Source organism: Chrysochloris asiatica, unplaced genomic scaffold (genome assembly GCF_000296735.1).
Source record: "Chrysochloris asiatica unplaced genomic scaffold, ChrAsi1.0 scaffold00092, whole genome shotgun sequence".
In the NCBI taxonomy this organism is placed as follows: domain Eukaryota; kingdom Metazoa; phylum Chordata; class Mammalia; order Afrosoricida; family Chrysochloridae; genus Chrysochloris; species Chrysochloris asiatica.
The window spans coordinates 6,321,363-6,339,733 of NW_006408610.1; the positions used below are offsets into that span (position 1 = coordinate 6,321,363).

The following is an 18,371-nucleotide window of genomic DNA, read 5'->3' on the forward strand; positions in this document are numbered from 1 at the left end:
TCTTATTAGTCAGAATTGACTCAACAGCACTTAACAACAATAATGATAGGAATACAGTTTTGATTCCTAGAAAATCCCAGCAGGTAAAGGAAGAGCTATTTTGCATTAAGGGAAAGATTTATAATTTTCAAGCACCATAATGCAACCGGGAGTTCTCCCTTCCAAGGAAGTGGGAAAATCTATCTTTGGCTTTATGGATGGAGAACAGTGTCTGAGGAGGCACTTACATCTGTATGTAACAAAACGTGCTCCCGTTCCACGGCTTCCGACTTCACGACGAATGACATCAGTTAACATTCTTCACATTGTGTCCACATCCTCCTCGTTTCTGTTCTAACTGGTTCATACCATTGTTTTTTCCCTTACCTCCCCCAACTGCAATCCCAGGGCCCTCCCCCGACTGCAATCCCAGGGCTTTGGAAAGACTAGGTTTGGGTGTTTGAAAGTAATTCTCTACATTAGTTATTTGCTATTTATGCCCGTTAATCATGAAGCACAAGAGTTATGCATATATATTAAATGTGCTTTTTTTTTTTTTTTTTTAATTCTAGCATCATTCATTTTTTCAGCAAACATTTATTGAATGACTACCGTGTGTCAGGCACTGGGAATACAAAGACACTGAGATTGGTCCCTGCTGTTGAGGAGCTGACAGTCTAGGTGAGGAGATAGACAAACAGCATATATGAAGATAAGTCTTATGAAAAAAATGTATGTATGCGCTACTTCCCGATTACGTAGGAAAGCCTCTTAGGAAAGGGTGGGGGGATGAACCAGAGAGCTGTGTCTTAATGTCTTAATGAGATATGGAGGGAATGGCATGTTTGTTTCAGTTGGAGGAAGTAATGCGAACAAAGAACATGTAGGAAACAGTGAGAAAATGTAAAACATTTGTTGTGATGTTGTGAGAGTTATTGCGTAGGAGCAGAAAAAGACAAGGCCAGGTCATGAGGAAATTCAGAAGTTATCCAGTGCATTCTAGACTTTATCCTGAAAGCTAAGGGAGCCAATGAAGAATTTTAAGCAGAGATTATCATGATCTGATTTTCATATTAAAATGATCACAGAAAAGGATGAGGGAGAGACCAGTTGGAGAATTTTTTATAGTCGTCCAAGTGAGCAATAATGAGAGCCTAACCTGGACTGCTAACCAACAGGTCAGTGGTTCAAACCCACCAGCTGCTCCTTGCAAACCCTAAACAGGCTCGCTATGAGTTGAAACAGAGTCGATAACACACAACAACAACAACAAACTAAGGCATTGTCCTAACAGGAGTGGAGAAATGGGGTTATTTTAAGAGTTAATAAAGATTTTGTAACTTTAAGAATTGATTGAGTCTTTTTCAATATTGCAGCTTTGGTGCTTCGAACAATGTTTGACACATGGTAGACAGTTGGTAGACGTTGTTTTGAGTTAATGAATTTGTGGCTTTCTCACTAAGATTGGGGGGTGCAGCAGAAGGAAATTGTTTCTCGTCTGAGTAAAACCACATGTGAGGCTGTTATCAGAGAGCTCATCGGTAGAAGATACATGATGGATTTGGATTTAAGATCCAAGATGCTTCTGAGACATTTGCATGGAGGTGTACAGGTCTAGAATTCCAGAAGAAAATTTAGATTTGAGCACCAGCAGGCTACTTTGGGAGTGGATGGCATTGTCCCAAGAGACTGTGAGTAAGGAAAGAAGGAGGACTCGAGAATCCTGAGGAACACCAGCACTTGGGTATGGATGGAAAAAAAGAAAAGGAGAATAAAGGAGTTAGAAGGAAACCCAAGAGAGCGCACTGTCCCCTAAGCTAAGGGAGTTTCATTTCAAGAAGGACAGAGACATCAGATGCTGTCAAGACATTCCAGAAGGACCACTAAACGTCTGTACAGTGTCAGTTCTGTGGGATTTTCATCTGTTTTGATCATTGATGTAGTTCCAGCTCTTGCAACAACCTGACACTCAGCAATCACTCTATAAATAACTATTGAATGAGTTAATGAATTTTGAAAAACAAAAAAAACACTGCCATCGTGTCGATTTCGACTCCTAGCTAACCATAGGAACCACTGAGTAGAATTGTCCCTTAGGGTTTCTAAGGCCATAAATCTTTACATGGGAACAGGTTGCCTCCTCTTTCTCCTGTGGGGTGGTTGGTGAGTTTGAACTGTTGACCTTTCAGTAGCAACCCAACGCTTAACTTACTGTACCACCAGGGCTTCTTATGAATTAAAAAGGATCCCTTGAATTTAGTGTAGCGAACTCGTTTTCAGAGGAATGGTAAAGGAAGCCGGATGATAGTGGATTGAGGAGTAGATAGGCCATAAGGAAGGGCCACCAAAAGAAGGCTCAGGAAGACCAACTCTGAGCATTTAGCATGTGTCAGGCACTGTGTTAAACACTCTACATACGTTCAACCATTTAATCTTTCCAACAACTCAACACGGTAGGCACTAACATAATATGATCCCCATCTTGTAGGTTTAGGAAACCGTGGCTCAGAGTCCCTTATTTACCATGCCCAGAATCATGTAGCTACAAAGTAGCGGAGCCAAGACTGGAATCCAGAAGCAATATGGAATCCAGCTCCTAGCTTCTCGGCTACATTTCCTCTAGTTTCTTTGTGACCAGAATGTGAAAGAAAAGAGTGGCTGAGGTGGCATGCATTTGAGGTCAAGAAGACTTGCAAGTGTTTAAACATTGATGGGAGGAAGTTGGTAGAAAAAAATAATATGAAGACTTTGGAGAAGATTGGTACTAGGGCAGCCTGAGGAAGGTCCCAGAGCACTGGTGAGATAGAGGGAGAAGGCGGCCTCAGGGAAGAAAGGACAATGTCAGGAAAGATGGCAGTCCTCTTCTGATTGGCTGCTGAGAGTAAGGGAGGTGGTGATGGAGGGAAATGATACAGGTTTGAACTAACTATTGGAGAAAACAGAAAAAAAGTGATGGTGGAGATAGGAAAGAATTTTCCAGTGGCCCAATCTCCTATTACATGATCACACCCTTCCCTCCAGTAAGACACAGTAGCCCAGGGTTGGGACACAGAAAGCAGGTGTTCAGTTGATCCAGGGGTGAGCGCTTGGCCCACTGGCTGCAACCAAAGAAAAAGACAGGTTGAGAGTACTGGCTAGAATGTCTTTGAGGTGATTGATCATGACATCTAGGCCAGCAGGGAAAGAAGCAAAGCTGGGAGAGGCCTGAGAAACAGGAAATGGGAAGGTCATAGTGCTAGGGTCTGGAGAAGTTCAACAGTGGGAATTTGGTAGCAAAAGGATCCTTGTTCTCATGCATCCATGTCCAGTGCTGACCGTCTGTAATGAATAAAGCAATAAGGAGCTCTGGTAGCGTAGTGGTTATGAATCGGGCTGTGAACCTCAGGGTCAGCAGTTCGAAACTGCCAGCTGTTCCGAGGGAGAAAGATGAGGCGTTCTGCTCCCGTAAAGATTTACAGCCTCAGAAACCCTGTACAGGGTCGCTATTAGTCGGAACCGACTCCACGGCACATAACAACAACAACAACAATACTCAAAAAGAGCTACAAGAGTAAGAAACTGAACTATGGTTCTCTCTTCAGAGAAGAAGTACCAGCGACACTTGCGTTATTTTAAACACTGCTGTTTGAAAGGAGTCCTGGTGCCACAGTGGTGTAAGCATTCAGCTGTTAACCACAGACCAGCAGTTCAAATCCACCAGCCGCCCCTCAGGAGCAAGATGAGGCTGTGTGCTCCCATAAAGATACACAGTCTCAGAATCCCTAAGGAGTGGTCATCCTACTTTGGGTCGTTGTGACTCAGAATGGAGTCCTGGTGTGGTGCAGTAGGATAAGCACTGGACTGCAAGATTGGTCTGAACCGCAAGATTGGCAGTTCAGACTCAATCAGGGTCACTATGAGTCAGAACCAATTAGCACTGACCAACAAATGAGTCAGAATAAACTCAGTAGCAGTGGGTTTCATTTTTGGTTTCATACTGGATTGTATTGTTTCAAGTAGTTAGTTGTACTACTTTTGAAATAATAATAAGTGATTATGTATACAAGGGGTCTTCATATATACGAAGGGGGCTTCAAAAAAAGAGCATAGCATTCCACAAATGTTTTGAAGCCCCCTCATATATATATTTTTGTTGCTGCTGTTCCTGTTGTTATGTGCCGTTACCTGACTCATAGTGACCCTGTATAGGATTTCCGAGGCTGTAAATCTTTACAGGAGCAGAAAGCCTCATCTTTCTCCTGTGGAACAGCTAGTAATTTCAAACCACTGACCTTGCGACTCGCAGCCCGATTCGTAACCACTACGCTACCAGAGCTCCATTATATATATATAAACTTTTCACTGAAACCAAATTTCCATGAAAGCAGGAAGGTGAGAGAACTGCTGAGAGAGGAGGCTGTGGTCATGGAATGGGACTCTGGACATAAGATTTGTTTGTGGAGTCGTGAAGTATGGATCAGCTCTGAAGAGGAATAGCAGGAATCTAGCCCTGCCCTGCGTTGTTTACGGGAAAGAAGTGGGCAACCCAGATTCACTCTGCTTGGCAGCAGCAGGTCCCAAACTAACCTTTCCTGGTTTCCCAACCCCGTGTTCTGTTTTCCGTGCACTTGAACACTTGAGCCTCCGGAACTTCTTGCTGTCCAACCTGGGCCCATTGTGAGTGTGTCCATCAGGCAGCTGGCTAATGGGGCTGTTTGCTGTACTGTGGATCCCATGGCTCAGTTTGCAATGCAGGGTGTGGGTGTGTGTGGAGGCAGCTGTACAGTCCCCTGCCTATTTCCTACTCTTCAGAGCTCAGCACAGTAGCAACTTGGAGGTGGAAAACTACAATGATGAGACTGTTTATGTTCTTCTCAGTGACCCAGCACCTCTCCTGTTTTGCCAGCTCCGACATTGCCGCCTCCCCCAGATCTTCCCTCTCGTAGCTTGTTTGAGCAATAGCCTGACTCAGTATTTGCTTCTCTGTCAGCTCAAATCCTGATGAGAGTGCTTCAGACAGAGCCTCACCATGGGCCAATGGCAGGGTGGAGGAAAAGGTCCTGAGATTAGGACCATCATTCTGGAGAAAAGAGTCTTTCATTGTCATCAGTTCGCCAAAGGATCTATAACCCTCCCCCCAAAAGACGATTGACTTTTGGGACGAAGCCCAGGTGTATTCTGACAAAATGAAAATATAAAAATCTTAAGTATATTTCCATCTTCCAACTAACTATTCTGATAAACCTAGTGTTTTGATCGTCCCTCTCATTTGTCTTCAGCACAGTAACTGTGGAGTTGCATGTGGATGATTTTTCATCCTCTGCAGAGAGCTGATGCCAAATCACAGGACTTTTGCTCTCTTTCTTTCACTGGTCATCTGGATAGGTTGACAGATGAATTCTCCACACAGGGACATTGGGGCTTTGTGATGTGTGTGGTTGGGACTGTAGACGAGGAGGCAGAGGGTCGGATCTAATTTAACGAAGGTGTTTGTTCTTGTATCATTTTCTTCAGCTTGCTCCTAGTGTAAGTCTTCCTTGATGTTTGGGATTATAATTGAGTTTGTAGAAATGACTTGGGGAGCTTGGAATGAGACAACACATTTTAACTTTGAGACAGTGGTCTCTGTTCGGGGATCCTGGCTGTCTTTTTATGTTGTGGGTCTGAGATTTTAGGGTTTAGAATGCAGTTGTGAGTTGGCTTCAGTCTAAACTAGTCACCAGTTCCCGTCTCCCTGCAGCCTTTCTGCAGGCATTGGTGTGAGGTTGCAGAGTACTTGTTGGGAAAGCAGGGATGTTCCTAATGGTAGACTAGGCCGCCTTGTTACTTTGCTTCTTGGTACACCTGAGAGCTGAGATGTAGCCATGTGATGTGATGTTCTCAGCAGGTTTGAACAGGCTTTTTTGATATGGCTGGCACTCTTGGATTTCTTCTGCCTAAAGATGGGTAACATTTGGAATTACAATCTGGTTCTGGATGGCCTCTGCTTCCTTCTGCTAGGCCATCCCATCTCTGACTTTGTAGTTAGTTCCATAGGAAATCAAGGATGTTGTGGTGCCAGTGGGGATCTATGTATATGTGGCTCCAGAGAGTACTCCTTGAAGTTCAGGCTTGGGACAGTAAAGTCAGGACCTTACCCCCGAGGGTCAGAGAGAAGAACCAAGAAGAAACATTGCATTGGTGTTTTAGCTTGGGCACGTTTTTTCTCCATAGACTGGGGTCTGGAAATGATATCAGATAGTATATTGGTCCATGCTGCTGTCTTCTGATGGTCAGAAGGCTACCTGAGATAGAGAACGTGTTTGGGAAGAGGAGGGAGGGACACAGTAGGGGTGGCTGACCATGTACCTTCTCTGGAGCACCATCTGAATTGTCATCTCAGGCTCCTCATGATGGGATCTTCTCCTGTCTCCTGCTGCATTGGCTCCCATTAGCTCTTGGACTTTTAGGGACCTGTGCGTCTGGAGTGCTCAGGAACTATGCCTACTTAAAGTACCAGTCTGCAATGAGATATGTAACCAAAATGTACATTTGTTCCCCTCATGATGAAGAAATGTCATAATACTGAGCTTACCTCACCACAATTGGTTTACATAAGCTTCATATCTCTAGTCACCAGTATCACCAGATACAAACTAATCCACAGAGGACACTAATCCACGAAGGACACTAATCCACGGAGGACACTTGGAGGAGTAATGCTCCAGAACCGCCTGTAATGCAGAAACAGTTCTTGAGGCTGTGAACTCCTATGCTACGTGTACTCCAGGGGAGCCAGAAACATGAGGGGGCTTTAAAAAGTTCGTGGGAAAATGGAATTAAAAAAATAACAGAATTCTTCCTATGAATTTTTTAAAGCCTCCTTATATAGGGACTATAGAAGCGCTGCCACCTAGATCACACACAGGTTGGGTGGGTTGTTGAGGGGCAAAGGAAGCACAACCAGAGAGAGGAACACACCAGGCCCATGTCAAGGGGAAACGTCCTGTCCCTTCTCTTTTGTACAGACCTGGCATGTAAACTGAAGGGACTAGAGACAGGAGCCTTCTAAGAGCCTTGTTTTACCTGTTGCTTTTGATGGCATCTCAGTCACACTGAGTTTCTTTGTCCTTGCAGGAAAACAGTACCAGGCAGAGAAGAACACATTGGTTCTCTTTGTGGCTACCCCCGGGTGCAGCCATCTTCCTACTTTGGAGTCAGTGGAGAATTGTAAGTACCACCTTGTTCCCTGTTACAGAAGAGCCAACCACAGTCTGGAACTAGGTGGTCTAGATGGCCTGGCCTGTGTTGCTGATACTAGGCTTGAAGGCTTCCATGACTATGGGGACTGAGGGTCACCAAGAGCTTAGAGTTAAGAAATGAGTGTTGAAGAATTCTAATGAGTCTCTGAAGGTTGACTGAGGAACATCCCACAGGCTGTCTTGTGGGCTGAGTACAATTCCATTTCCATTTTAGCATTTGAACACTTTGCTGGTTTTCTCTAAGATATTCTCCACTGGAGAGAGAAGGTGTTTTGAGTCATGGGTGGTACAAATAACTAAACACTCTCTCACTCAGGAGGCTGGTGGTTCAAACCCACCCACAGACACTTCAGAATACAGGTGTAACAATCTGTTCTGAGAGGTCACAGCCTTGGAAACCCTATGGAGCAGTTCTCCTCTGCACATGTGGGGTCGCCGTGAGTTGGCGGCAAGTAATGACAACAACACTGAGCTGAAGCCAAGTCATTAGTCTTAGAATGGCCTCCTGTCTTCCCCGAGCAGCAGTATTTAGAAACTTGTTAGTCTCTAAAGTGAACCTTCAAGTACTGGCAACTGCCTCACCTCCTGCCAAGCATCCCTCTTCCTCCTTTGCCAGTAGGAGACTTTATACTTTCAACTAAAGGCTGCCAGGAGTTCATCATTTTTGTCTGGGAAGACTGACCCACAGATGGGTGATGCTTTGCTGAGGCCTCTGCTCCAGCTTGACACCCCCAGTTTTCCCACATCACTCATCATCTTCCAGGGTCTGCAGAGCCATTGTGCTGACCACATTTCCACTGTGGCCCCCGGCCTGGCCCTCTGCAGCTGGCCTGTCCCAGAAATGTCTCTACTTTAAAAGGTTTTTAAAAAATGTGATGTTGTGGGGATTTCATCCAAGGCTTTGTACAGAACATCTGCTCTGTCATCTGAGAGTTGAAGACCTTAACCAAATGAGATCATTTATGTCGTTTCAGACACCCTGACCATAAATGATGAGCAGTGTTTCCTCCTCTCTGAGACTGTCTGGGGAGCTCTCCGAGGTAACAAGGTGGTGGGGCTGATGCTGGGGGAGAGAGAAGGGTGAGGGGCCAGGTTGGCATTGATGGAGTAGGAGGACAGGACTAGGGACCAGCAAACACCCACACTTTAGGAAGCTTGCTTGCTTTATAGAAACCTTGAAGGGCATGCTCTCCTTGCAGCTGTTCATAGGCACTGATGGACTGTAAGCCTGTATGGCGGAAGCTGTTCCCCTGGGCAGGCCCTGGGGGAGGCAGTAGGAAGCCCTCTGCAGGTAGATAGTCACTGTACCGGCCGCTGAGGGGAAGAGGGACCAGAATCTATCTCACACAGAATTTGCCCAGCCTTCACTTAAGACACAGACAATTGGAAAGCTTCTTTATAAAGGAAAACTATATCAAAAGAAATAGATGAATGTCACAAACAAATAGTAAAAGGTCAGTAGTAATATGATAACCAAACCCAGCCCACTGCTATATGATCAGTTAGACTCATAACAACCCTGCACAGGGTTTCTAGACTAAACCTATAGAACTTTATGGGAGCAGACAGCCTCATCTTTCTCCCACGGAGTGGCTGGTGCGTTTGAACCGCTGACCTTGTGGTTAGCAGCCAACGCTTAATCCACAGCACCACCAGGGTTCTTTAATATGATACATTGAATTGTTTCTGGAGAAAAAGCAGACCCCTGCCCTACCTCTTGGCTTACTGAAAAAGTATTTGGTCCTTAAAGAAAGATTTAACCAAGTACTGTTACTACTTTTGGTAGTCCCTCTGCTGGTGAGTGATGAGAATAATTCTCACAGAATTACAAACCTTGTTTTAGTCTGTCTTTTTCCTCTGGCCCCTGCTCCGCCTTCCCTGTGAAGGAAGACGGCATGCTGGCTGCCCTTTCTGCCCTGTTGTACCTCTGCACAGGTTCTGATCATCGGTTAGGTGTCATTAGGGGAAACCTAGAACTCAGAATGCTGGGCCTCAGAGCCTCAAGGGGAGGGAGAAGCCACCAGTACTATCAGTCTTCCTCAAATTCCATGCTGAATGACAACTAAGGACTCATGAATTCTTTCATTCTGGAAATTTGGGATGCCAGGAATCCTTGCAGGAGCTTCTGCTGGATTTGCAGTAATAAGGCCTCAGCTGCTGAGAACATGGAACATTCTGGACTGAACACACTTGCCCTTGGCCTTACTAGAATCTAGAAGATTCTGTGTCCAGTGGACTGGCCACTTGCTCTGGGGCAGTTGTTGCTCCTATGGCTGGGACTCTTCCCAGTGTCTGAAGAGGAATAGTGGAAGTTTGCTTTCCTCTAGGTCCAACTGTGAACCTAAGCTCCTTGGAAACTCAGGCCTTTGATCTCTTGCCCACAATTCTGTCTGGGAGAATTGAAGGGCCAACAGATTGGAGACCTCTTTGCTCCACGTCGTTGGCTCCTGACGGGGGTTATTCATGGAAAGCCATTACCCCTTCCTTACAGGCTTGGCCCTCACTGCACACAGCCTGGTCTCTCCCCGAACTGTTCTGTGAGTTCAAGGCTTAGATAAAAGGGAGCTGAGTTTTAAAGGCGTATGCTTCAAGGAGGGTCACTAAAACCCTTCACTGTGCTACCTCTGAAATAAACACAGATGACTGGATGCTGGCTTCCTTGTATTCCCTTTTCGTTCATTATTAAAAATCATCAAGTCTAGATGATTCGCTTTGACTGTATGCCAGACATTGTGCTCTGCTACACTGGGAACCTTCCAGATGTAAGTGTCTCCTTCAACACCTCCCTGGAGCCTTTACTCTGCCTCTCTACTTCCCCGCAGGTTTGGAGACTTTCAGCCAGCTCATTTGGAGATCTGCTGATGGCACGGTGAGAGTGGGCCCTCAGAAAGAGCTCCTTTGCAGTGTCTTGAGGGGTCACTCCCAGTGTGGAGGGTCCTGAAAAGAGCTTGTGAGGTCTTAGACAGGGTGGCTTGAGCTGACCCAGTCAAGAATCTAGGAGAAGATCCAGGAGGAGAGCGAATTTGCTAGATTTGGCCTATTGGTAGATAGTATCATTTCCTCCCCTGAGTCACTATCTGCTTTGAAAGGAGCTCTGGTAGCATTGTGAGTTACTAACCTCAAGGTCAGCAGTTTTAAACTACCAGTCATTCTGCGGGAGAAAAATGAGGCTTTCTGCTCCCATAAAGACTTACAGCCTTGGAAACCCTATGTAGCAGGGTCGCTATGAGTCGGAACCGACTCCACAGCACATAACCACCACCACCACCACCACCACCACCACACTGCTTTGGAGAGCCCTGGTATGGAGCTGGACTGCTATACTGGACTGCAAAGTCAGTTTGAACTGAAAGGTCGGCACCTCAAACCTTACCAGCCACTCCTCGGAAATCCTATACAGGGTCACTGTGAGTCAGAATTGACTTGACAGCACTTAACAACAACACACTGCTTTGGTAACAAGAGGAACTAGGATTGGGCGGTTGAGTGGTTTATGCGTCAGATCGTTGTATTTGACTGGTATGGGCAGTTGCTCTCTGGCGAGTGTCTGCTTCTGATCCTTGATGTAAGGGTGGTTTTTCAGAAAACTTGGGAGTGTTTTTCTCTTTCCCGTCTCTACTCCTGTAGCAAGTTCCATTTGAAATCTGACATGTTTCATACTTGTTCTCCACAGTTCTTTATCAACAAGACCGACATCGTGGATTTTCCCCGTTTCCCTCACCGGGGCTTGCTGTTGGATACGTCTCGCCATTACCTGCCACTGTCCAGTATCCTGGATACCCTGGTATGTGGCCCCTAAGGCCTTCTTGGCCTCTTGAGTTCTGGGGAAGTGGAGTAAAGAACAGACTAGGTACCATATTCCTAGAGAGTTAGAAGTAGAATACCTTCAGTTGTAAGCTCCTGGAGAATATCTCTGTTCCAAGACTCACTTAAATGTATGCCACTGATGACTGTGGACCAATACTCATGCCATCTCCAGGGATACAGAAAGTGGTTTGGGGAACTGACTTCTGTCATCAGGCCAAGCTTACTTTCCTTTAGTTAGGATAAACTCATGGAACAGATCATCAAAAATTTGAACTGGAGAAGTTCCTTACTACCTTGTGTTGGATGTACTGTCTTATCTGACGATTGCCAGCTCACCCCATGGGTCTGCCTTTTCTTTTGCTCCTTGGTGCAGCCAAAGGAGCCAACACATCCACCAGCCTTGGTTTCTGAGATGCCTGAGTTCCGGGGCTGTCAGTCCGCAGCAGACCTCACAGTTTGCATCAACACTAGTCATACACCGAACACAAATGACAGGAATCAGCATTCGTCTGTAGGCTGTTTAAGGGCTTTTGGAAGACTGCAGCCTTCCTCTCAACGTGGCTAGAACACATCTCAAAAAAAGTGATAACCTTTTCACCTTCATCTTCGGATGTGCCCTGGGAAAAGGAAGGTGCTACCTTCTGTGCATGGCAGGCCCTCCTTCATGGGCAGGTGTGATGAGGAGACCCTGCCCATACTTAATTGGGGGGTATGCAGAGTACCCGACATCCTGCCCAGTGCTTCTCAAAAGTTTGAGGTTGGAACTGGCGGTGCCATGATAGGTTCCCCATGTGTGCTCTGACCTACAGGATGTCATGGCGTACAATAAGTTCAATGTGTTCCACTGGCATCTGGTAGACGACTCATCCTTTCCATACGACAGCATCACTTTTCCTGAGCTCGCCAGAAAGGTACGTTTGTATTCTGCCCAGAGATGGTGTGATGTCTGAGCCTGACTGCAGCCCTTCTAGCAAGGGCAGTGCCCTCCTCCTAACTCGTTTTAGGCAGACACACTGACACTGGGGGAGGGCCCTGTATTTGCAGTCAGGAGACTTGAGTTCATGACTAAACCTGGTCAAGAATTTGCTCTGAGACCTTCAGTGGATAATTCTCCTTGTCTCCCTCTCCTTTTATCTATTTATATTCTGTGAAATGGGTATAATGTTGACCTTGTTAATCTCAGTGGCATCATAACGCTCAGATATCAACAAAAGATGTGATATATCTTGTGGAAAATTATGTTAAAGTTCTTGAAGACAGTCTCTGATAGGGAGCTCTGGTAGCATAGTGGTTACAAATCAGCAGTTGGCAGCTCTTCCACAGGAGAAAGATGTTTCTGCTCCCATAAAGATTTGCAGCCTTGGAAACCCTGTGCAGGGTCACTATGAGTTGGAACCGATGCCATGGTACTTAACAACAACAGGGAGTCCTGGGACTCCAGATGTGGTGCTGTAGGATCAGCACAGATTTCGAACCACAAGATCAGCTGTTCAAATACTATCTGCTCCTCAGAAATCCTGTACAAGGTCACGATGAGCCCAAACCGACTCAAAGGCACTTACCAACAAGAGGAAGTCCTGGGAGCATTTTGAATAGCCTCTTTTCTGCTAGCCCTTAGGAAATGAGAGCCTGAGGGGTGTTGTGTCTTTCAGGGCTCCTACAACCCTGCCACCCACATCTACACCATGCAGGATGTGAAGGAGGTGATTGAGTACGCACGCCTCCGCGGTATCCGTGTGGTGCCAGAGTTTGACACTCCAGGCCACACTTTGTCTTGGGGTGCAGGTAAGAATAATGTCTCGGATAGAGAGAGTGTTGGTCCCCTCAGTGGGGCTTCAGTGTATAAGCTCCTGGATGTGGCATATCCTGGCCTTAATCCCTGGGAGAATGTTTCCCTCAACTTTTTCCATCCGGAAATTTGAACAAAAAGAACTTTCTTTGGGTGAAATAGGCCACTGTTAACTAATAAAATGTGGACAAAATTCAGGACTTCAAAAACAGTTCATCCAGTTAAATCTTGGCTGACAAATTGAAACCAGAAGAAACCCAAATATTACCGACTTGGGTGAGCAGGAACGATACCCAGGTGGAAGCTCTGAAATATTGGTGAAACAGTGTAGAGTGACGCCTTTGCAGCCGCGTGGTCAGCCACAGCCTCCTAGGGCTGGGCACCGCTGCTTCCCACTCTGTGGACAAGACATTTGATTACTATGCAACACATATGCTGCCTAATGAGAAACACTGTGTTTCTATCAGGGCTGCGACCATCAGTTTTCTTGTTTCTATTATTGCTCCAGTTCACCCAATTTTTAAAAATTCTGATGGTTCCAGAGTCGCTTCTTTAGCTATGACTTAACTGGGCTGAAGCGGTTCAAAGCCCTGGCAAGTTCTTGTCAGATGTCATTGTCTTACTGACACCCGGGCAGGCTGTTGTGCCCTGGAGGGAATGTAGAGGAATCTGACCCCCCGAGTAGACTCTCCAAGGAAGAAGTGTAGTGTGAGTTGGAATCTTTACTCCTGCTCACTCACCTCTTCCGTATACACCCAGCCTGTCCCTGCAACTCCCCCAACTGAACCCCAGAACTGGTTAAAGGAATTTTGAAGGACATTGTGAACTTTATAGAAAAGTGCAGCAGTCTTGTGACTTCAGTCTCAGGAGAGAAAGACTCCTGACTAAGAGAGATGCCTCTTCAGGAACATAGACAGACCTGGTGGATGGGTGACCCAGTACGGGAGGAGTTAGGGAAGAAAGAGTTTGCTCTTCTGCTTAAAGGTTCTATGAGGAGCAAGGCCTTCGGGATAAGGGCGCTCCTACTGGAAGCCTTGTGTCAGGACAGAAGTGTACATGGCGGGAGCCCAGCCTCTGACTGAGTGACTCACTGCATATGTGGCTGCATCTCTGTGACTAAATGGTGGTGACTACAAGGGTCTGTGAGGGCCTGGGTGTGCATAATGTTCATGAACACAGTTGTGTGACTTACGCCCTGAGGTGTTTGTGCCTTTGTGACACTGATGTGGAACTCTCTATTGACTTAGGTGTCCCTGAATTATTGACTCCTTGCTACTCGGGCTCTGAACCCTCTGGTACCTTTGGACCAGTGAATCCCATTCTCAACAGTACCTATGAGTTCATGAGCTCATTCTTCCTGGAGGTCAGCTCTGTCTTCCCGGATTTTTATCTGCACCTTGGAGGAGATGAGGTTGATTTCTCCTGCTGGTATGAGCCCTTCGATCTTCCACCTTGTCTGATGAATTGCTAGCTCAGAAGAGAGGCTAGCGCCTGAGGAGTGACCTTTGTCAGTTGCTTCTCTGGGATGACTCTTTGACACAGCAGTGTGTCTCAGTCCAGATTGCTCAGCTCTGGGGTCTTTCCTCTGTCATCTGCACAGAGGCCATACCTGATTTTGTCACGTGAAAAAGGGAAGTTGTAGGAGGCCAGGTAACTAATCCCCACGCTTTGAGCTTTACAGCTGTTTAAAGAATGAATGTCTATTTTCTCTTGGGATTCAGGAAGTCCAATCCAGATGTCCAGGCCTTTATGAAGAAGAAAGGTTTTGGTGACGACTTCAAGCAGCTGGAGTCCTTCTACATCCAGATGTGAGGAAGGAAGATGGGTGGGTGGGGTACTTTGGAGAGGAGGCGAGTATCCGCTGGCTTGGGGAGTCCTTATTTTCCATCCTGGGGCCAAGCCCTGTTTGACTATTCTGTGAGCCCTGAAAGCGTCCTTTGTCTCAACCTTTCAGACTTAAGAGTAGTCAGTTCTAAACCCTGGAAAGGACTGCTCAGTCAGGCAGGAATAAGCCCGCAACGAGGCTCAACACCTCCAGTACTAATACAGAGAGCCCAGGGACTGTCCGAACTGAGCAGACCCTTCCTTCCCACTCCCTCCTCTCCAGGCTGCTGAACATCGTCTCTGCCTATAGCAAGGGCTACGTGGTGTGGCAGGAGGTGTTTGATAATAAAGTAAAGGTGAGCGGGAACAGGAGAACAGGAGCCACCAGCAGTGCCTCCGTGGTCATCTCAGCCCTTCCCTGCCCCCGCAGGGACTAGTCCTCCTGGTTTGGATTCAATTATAACGGTCAGAACACTTGGGGCCACCTCTCCCACCCTTTGTACAAAGGACACATAGATCTGAGCCCTGGTTTCTGTGACCCAGCTTCCATCTGTCTTCACTGTGCAAATGAACCAAGAGTGATTGCTACAGCTAGAACCCTCGGGATCCCACAGACTGGCATGTTGGGCTGGGTTTTGCACCCAGAGTCATAGACCAGAGTCTTCTAGGTTTGCAGGAATACATATTCCTTCTCCTTCGTTGTTGATCAGCAAGATCTCAGCCTCCTGCCATCTGCAGAACCACTGCAGAAACCTGGTCCCATCCCCAGAAACTTCCAGAGACTCTTGAATAGACTAGCTCCTGATGAATCCCTGGGCCCCACTGCTTGTCTCCCTCATCTCACAGCCAGTGATACCATCTCCCTCTGGACAGAGGTGGGGAGGGAGCGGGAGGGTTTGGCCACTCCTCGGGCCTCTGAAATCCAGGTCGTCTGCTCTGGGTGGGGAGCTCCAGTGGTGTGGAGTCATGAAGACCCATTGCTGCTGGGGAGCAGGAGGAGCAGACACCTTCACCCTGGGTTACCTGCATAAGAGAGACCCAAGCATTTCCTCAGCCACCTATGACGATACCCCTGTTTGATCTTCCGTGACAGGTTCGCTCAGACACGATCATACAAGTATGGCGGGAAGAGGCACCAGTAAGCTATTTGAAGGAGCTGGAACTGGTCACCCAAGCTGGCTTCCGGGCCCTGCTCTCTGCCCCCTGGTACCTGAATCGCATAAGTTATGGCCCCGACTGGAAGACATTCTACATGGTGGAGCCCCTGGCATTTGACGGTAGCAACGTGGGCCTCACCTTACTGACCACAGGAGACTGGGCTGGGCACAGGTGGGAGGCAGGGGGCAGTTTAGGAGATGAAACAACTTGACCTAGGGAGAAGGCTGCACCAGGAAAGTGCCTGAGCGGCTAACAGCCTGATGTTGCTTGTCTCCCCTCAGGTAGCCCTGAGCAGAAGGCTCAGGTGATTGGTGGAGAGGCCTGCATGTGGGGCGAGTATGTGGACAGCACAAACCTGGTCCCCAGGCTCTGGTGAGAGTTTTGTGAGGGCAGTGGAAGGCTGGGCTGGTGGGCAGGGGTTTTCCCTTACAGACTCATTCCTGCCCAGCCCCTTCCAGACGCTAACCTCCTTTCAGGCTGAGCGAGAAGGGGCATTGCAGTAGCCTTTGCTTGTGTGTAATTTTCACTGCCCACCCAGCTTACACGTAGACTGTCCAGCAGCCCAGTAGGTGTGTAAGACTGAGACAAATGAGGCTTAGAGGACAGGTGACTTGCCCAAGATCCAAGAATGCTCTCATAAGACTTTCCTCCACAGCAGAGAGGCTGCAGCCTCACCGAGCCTGGTTGGGTATATACCGTTTCCGTCTCAGAACACCTGCTGCTGCTAGTAACAGTTTCCAGGGCCTCTAAGACTGCCCAGATCTTTGGGAAGAGGGAGGATGGGATCACTGTCCACATTTCAATGAAGATGGAATTGGGCCCTAGAACTCAGGGCCCTCCAATTGTAGCTTTGAGCAGGGTGCTGATCAGATCCCTTGGCCTTGAGCTGGTCCAGGAGGCCTAAATGAGGGCTGTAGTCTGGCTGTCTAGCACCCCTGCAAGGAATACAGGTCCAGTCGGCTGTGTGCCCCCTTCCTCCAGGCCCAGAGCAGGGGCTGTTGCCGAGAGGCTGTGGAGCAACAGCCAAATAACCGACTTGGAATTTGCCTTCAAACGGTTGACAAAGTTCCGATGTGAGCTGCTGAGGTAAGCAGACATGGGCCTTCCCAGGGTGGGTGGGGCAGGCAGGTCCTTGGGAGCCACGCACAATAATAGAGCGTCTAGTCTGTGGCAAGCACTGTGCTAACCCCCTTACAAGCATTAACTCATTCAGTCTGCATCACGGCTCTTAGGTAGGTAACTGTTTTACCCTCATTTTAAAGGAGGGCAGCTGAGGCACTGAGAAAGTAAAGTAACTTGTTGAGGATCACTCAGAGTGGGTGCTCTTCACCCTGGGCTAGGCTCTCATGAGCTTTCATGACACCAGTGCCTCCACTGGGGATGAGCCTTCGGAAGAGGAGCGTTTCCCTGATTCACTCATTTCTTGTCTTGAGGACCTGGGAGGCACAGCCTAGTACAGTGTTCCCATGGAGAGTCAAGTGTTGTGGGGTATAGGTCTCACTGTACAAAATTCACCAGGTGACCTTGAGGTGTCCTTCCTTATCATCATCAGCATATGGCTTATTTGTATAATAAAGGAGGCACACCTAAAGAGACTGGTCAAGACTTTGAACTTGGGAGGCAGAAACCTAAATACAGGACAGGATTTCTCGCCCACGCCCAGTGCACGGATTGCACAGTTCCTCAGTCCCCCACACCACTGCATTTATAGTGTTTTCCAGCCAGGAGAGGAGGCTCCGTGGGCACTCTCTCTTCTAAAGAGGCTAGGGTTCAGAGACAGGCAGGATAGAAATGGGTAGGCATCCCCCAAAGTTCCTGGGTCCAAAGCTCCCCAGCTACCTGTTCAAAATGCAGATTCTTGCCAACGCTTGGCCCTAATCTCTGAAAGTAAAGTTCCCAAGTAATTTTGTTGTACAGTGGGAGCTAGTGATCCCCTGAAACAGGAACAGGGGAGACTCTTGTGGAGAGAGTGTTGCTTCCTGTGACCCTCTCCTGGGTAGCTAACTCATCCTGTGTCTTTATGTCCTTTCACAGGCGAGGTGTTCAAGCCCAGCCCCTGAACACAGGCTACTGTGAACAGGACTTTGAACAGATGTGAGCAAACAGCCCTAGGTACCACGGAGGGTGCTGGCCCTAGGAGACAGTAGTGGGACCAGGCTGGCCAGGCTTCCACTGCTTCCCGGCTGGGGGATGGAACCCCCTGCCCACGTGCCCCTGTGCCTGAGGAGAAGGGGGCTGGGGCTGGGGCTGGGGCTGGCGTCCAATAAAGAGTGATGTGCCGTTTTTCTATTACAAACGTAGATTACTGGAGTAACCCTGGGGTAAGGGAAAAGCCAAGACTGATCTTCTGCTCTTGAAAGTAAAAAGGCTCAGCTGGATACAGCCAGGTTGGACCAGAGTCTGCTCCTCCTGGGATCTGCTAAGTTGAAGACTGGGAATGAAACCCTTAGTCTGTGCTGGCCAATTTTGTGATTTGTCTCCCACCTCCCAAGTCTAGTCCACATACACACGCCCCCTCCTCAGCTGTGCCACTTCCCCTCAGCATTAGAACTGGGTCTGGAAGAAGAGGGAGGGGCCTGAAGGAGTTCTGGGCA

The 18,371-nt window shown here is 47.7% G+C and overlaps 1 protein-coding gene across 1 annotated transcript in view; it reads left to right on the forward strand.

Moving 5' to 3' along the window:
• The window catches only part of HEXA (hexosaminidase A (alpha polypeptide)), a 30,152-nt gene extending 12,277 nt beyond the window's left edge, over positions 1-17,875 (forward strand). Inside the window, exons 2-14 of the mRNA XM_006866572.1 lie at positions 7,075-7,167; positions 8,174-8,239; positions 10,022-10,068; positions 10,873-10,983; positions 11,816-11,917; positions 12,659-12,791; positions 14,043-14,223; positions 14,517-14,603; positions 14,903-14,975; positions 15,713-15,896; positions 16,059-16,149; positions 16,759-16,863; positions 17,812-17,875. Coding sequence (XP_006866634.1) covers positions 7,075-7,167; positions 8,174-8,239; positions 10,022-10,068; positions 10,873-10,983; positions 11,816-11,917; positions 12,659-12,791; positions 14,043-14,223; positions 14,517-14,603; positions 14,903-14,975; positions 15,713-15,896; positions 16,059-16,149; positions 16,759-16,863; positions 17,812-17,875 — 1,337 coding nt within the window. The remainder of the gene's footprint in view (positions 1-7,074; positions 7,168-8,173; positions 8,240-10,021; positions 10,069-10,872; positions 10,984-11,815; positions 11,918-12,658; positions 12,792-14,042; positions 14,224-14,516; positions 14,604-14,902; positions 14,976-15,712; positions 15,897-16,058; positions 16,150-16,758; positions 16,864-17,811) is intronic.
• The last annotated feature ends 496 nt before the right edge of the window (positions 17,876-18,371 follow it).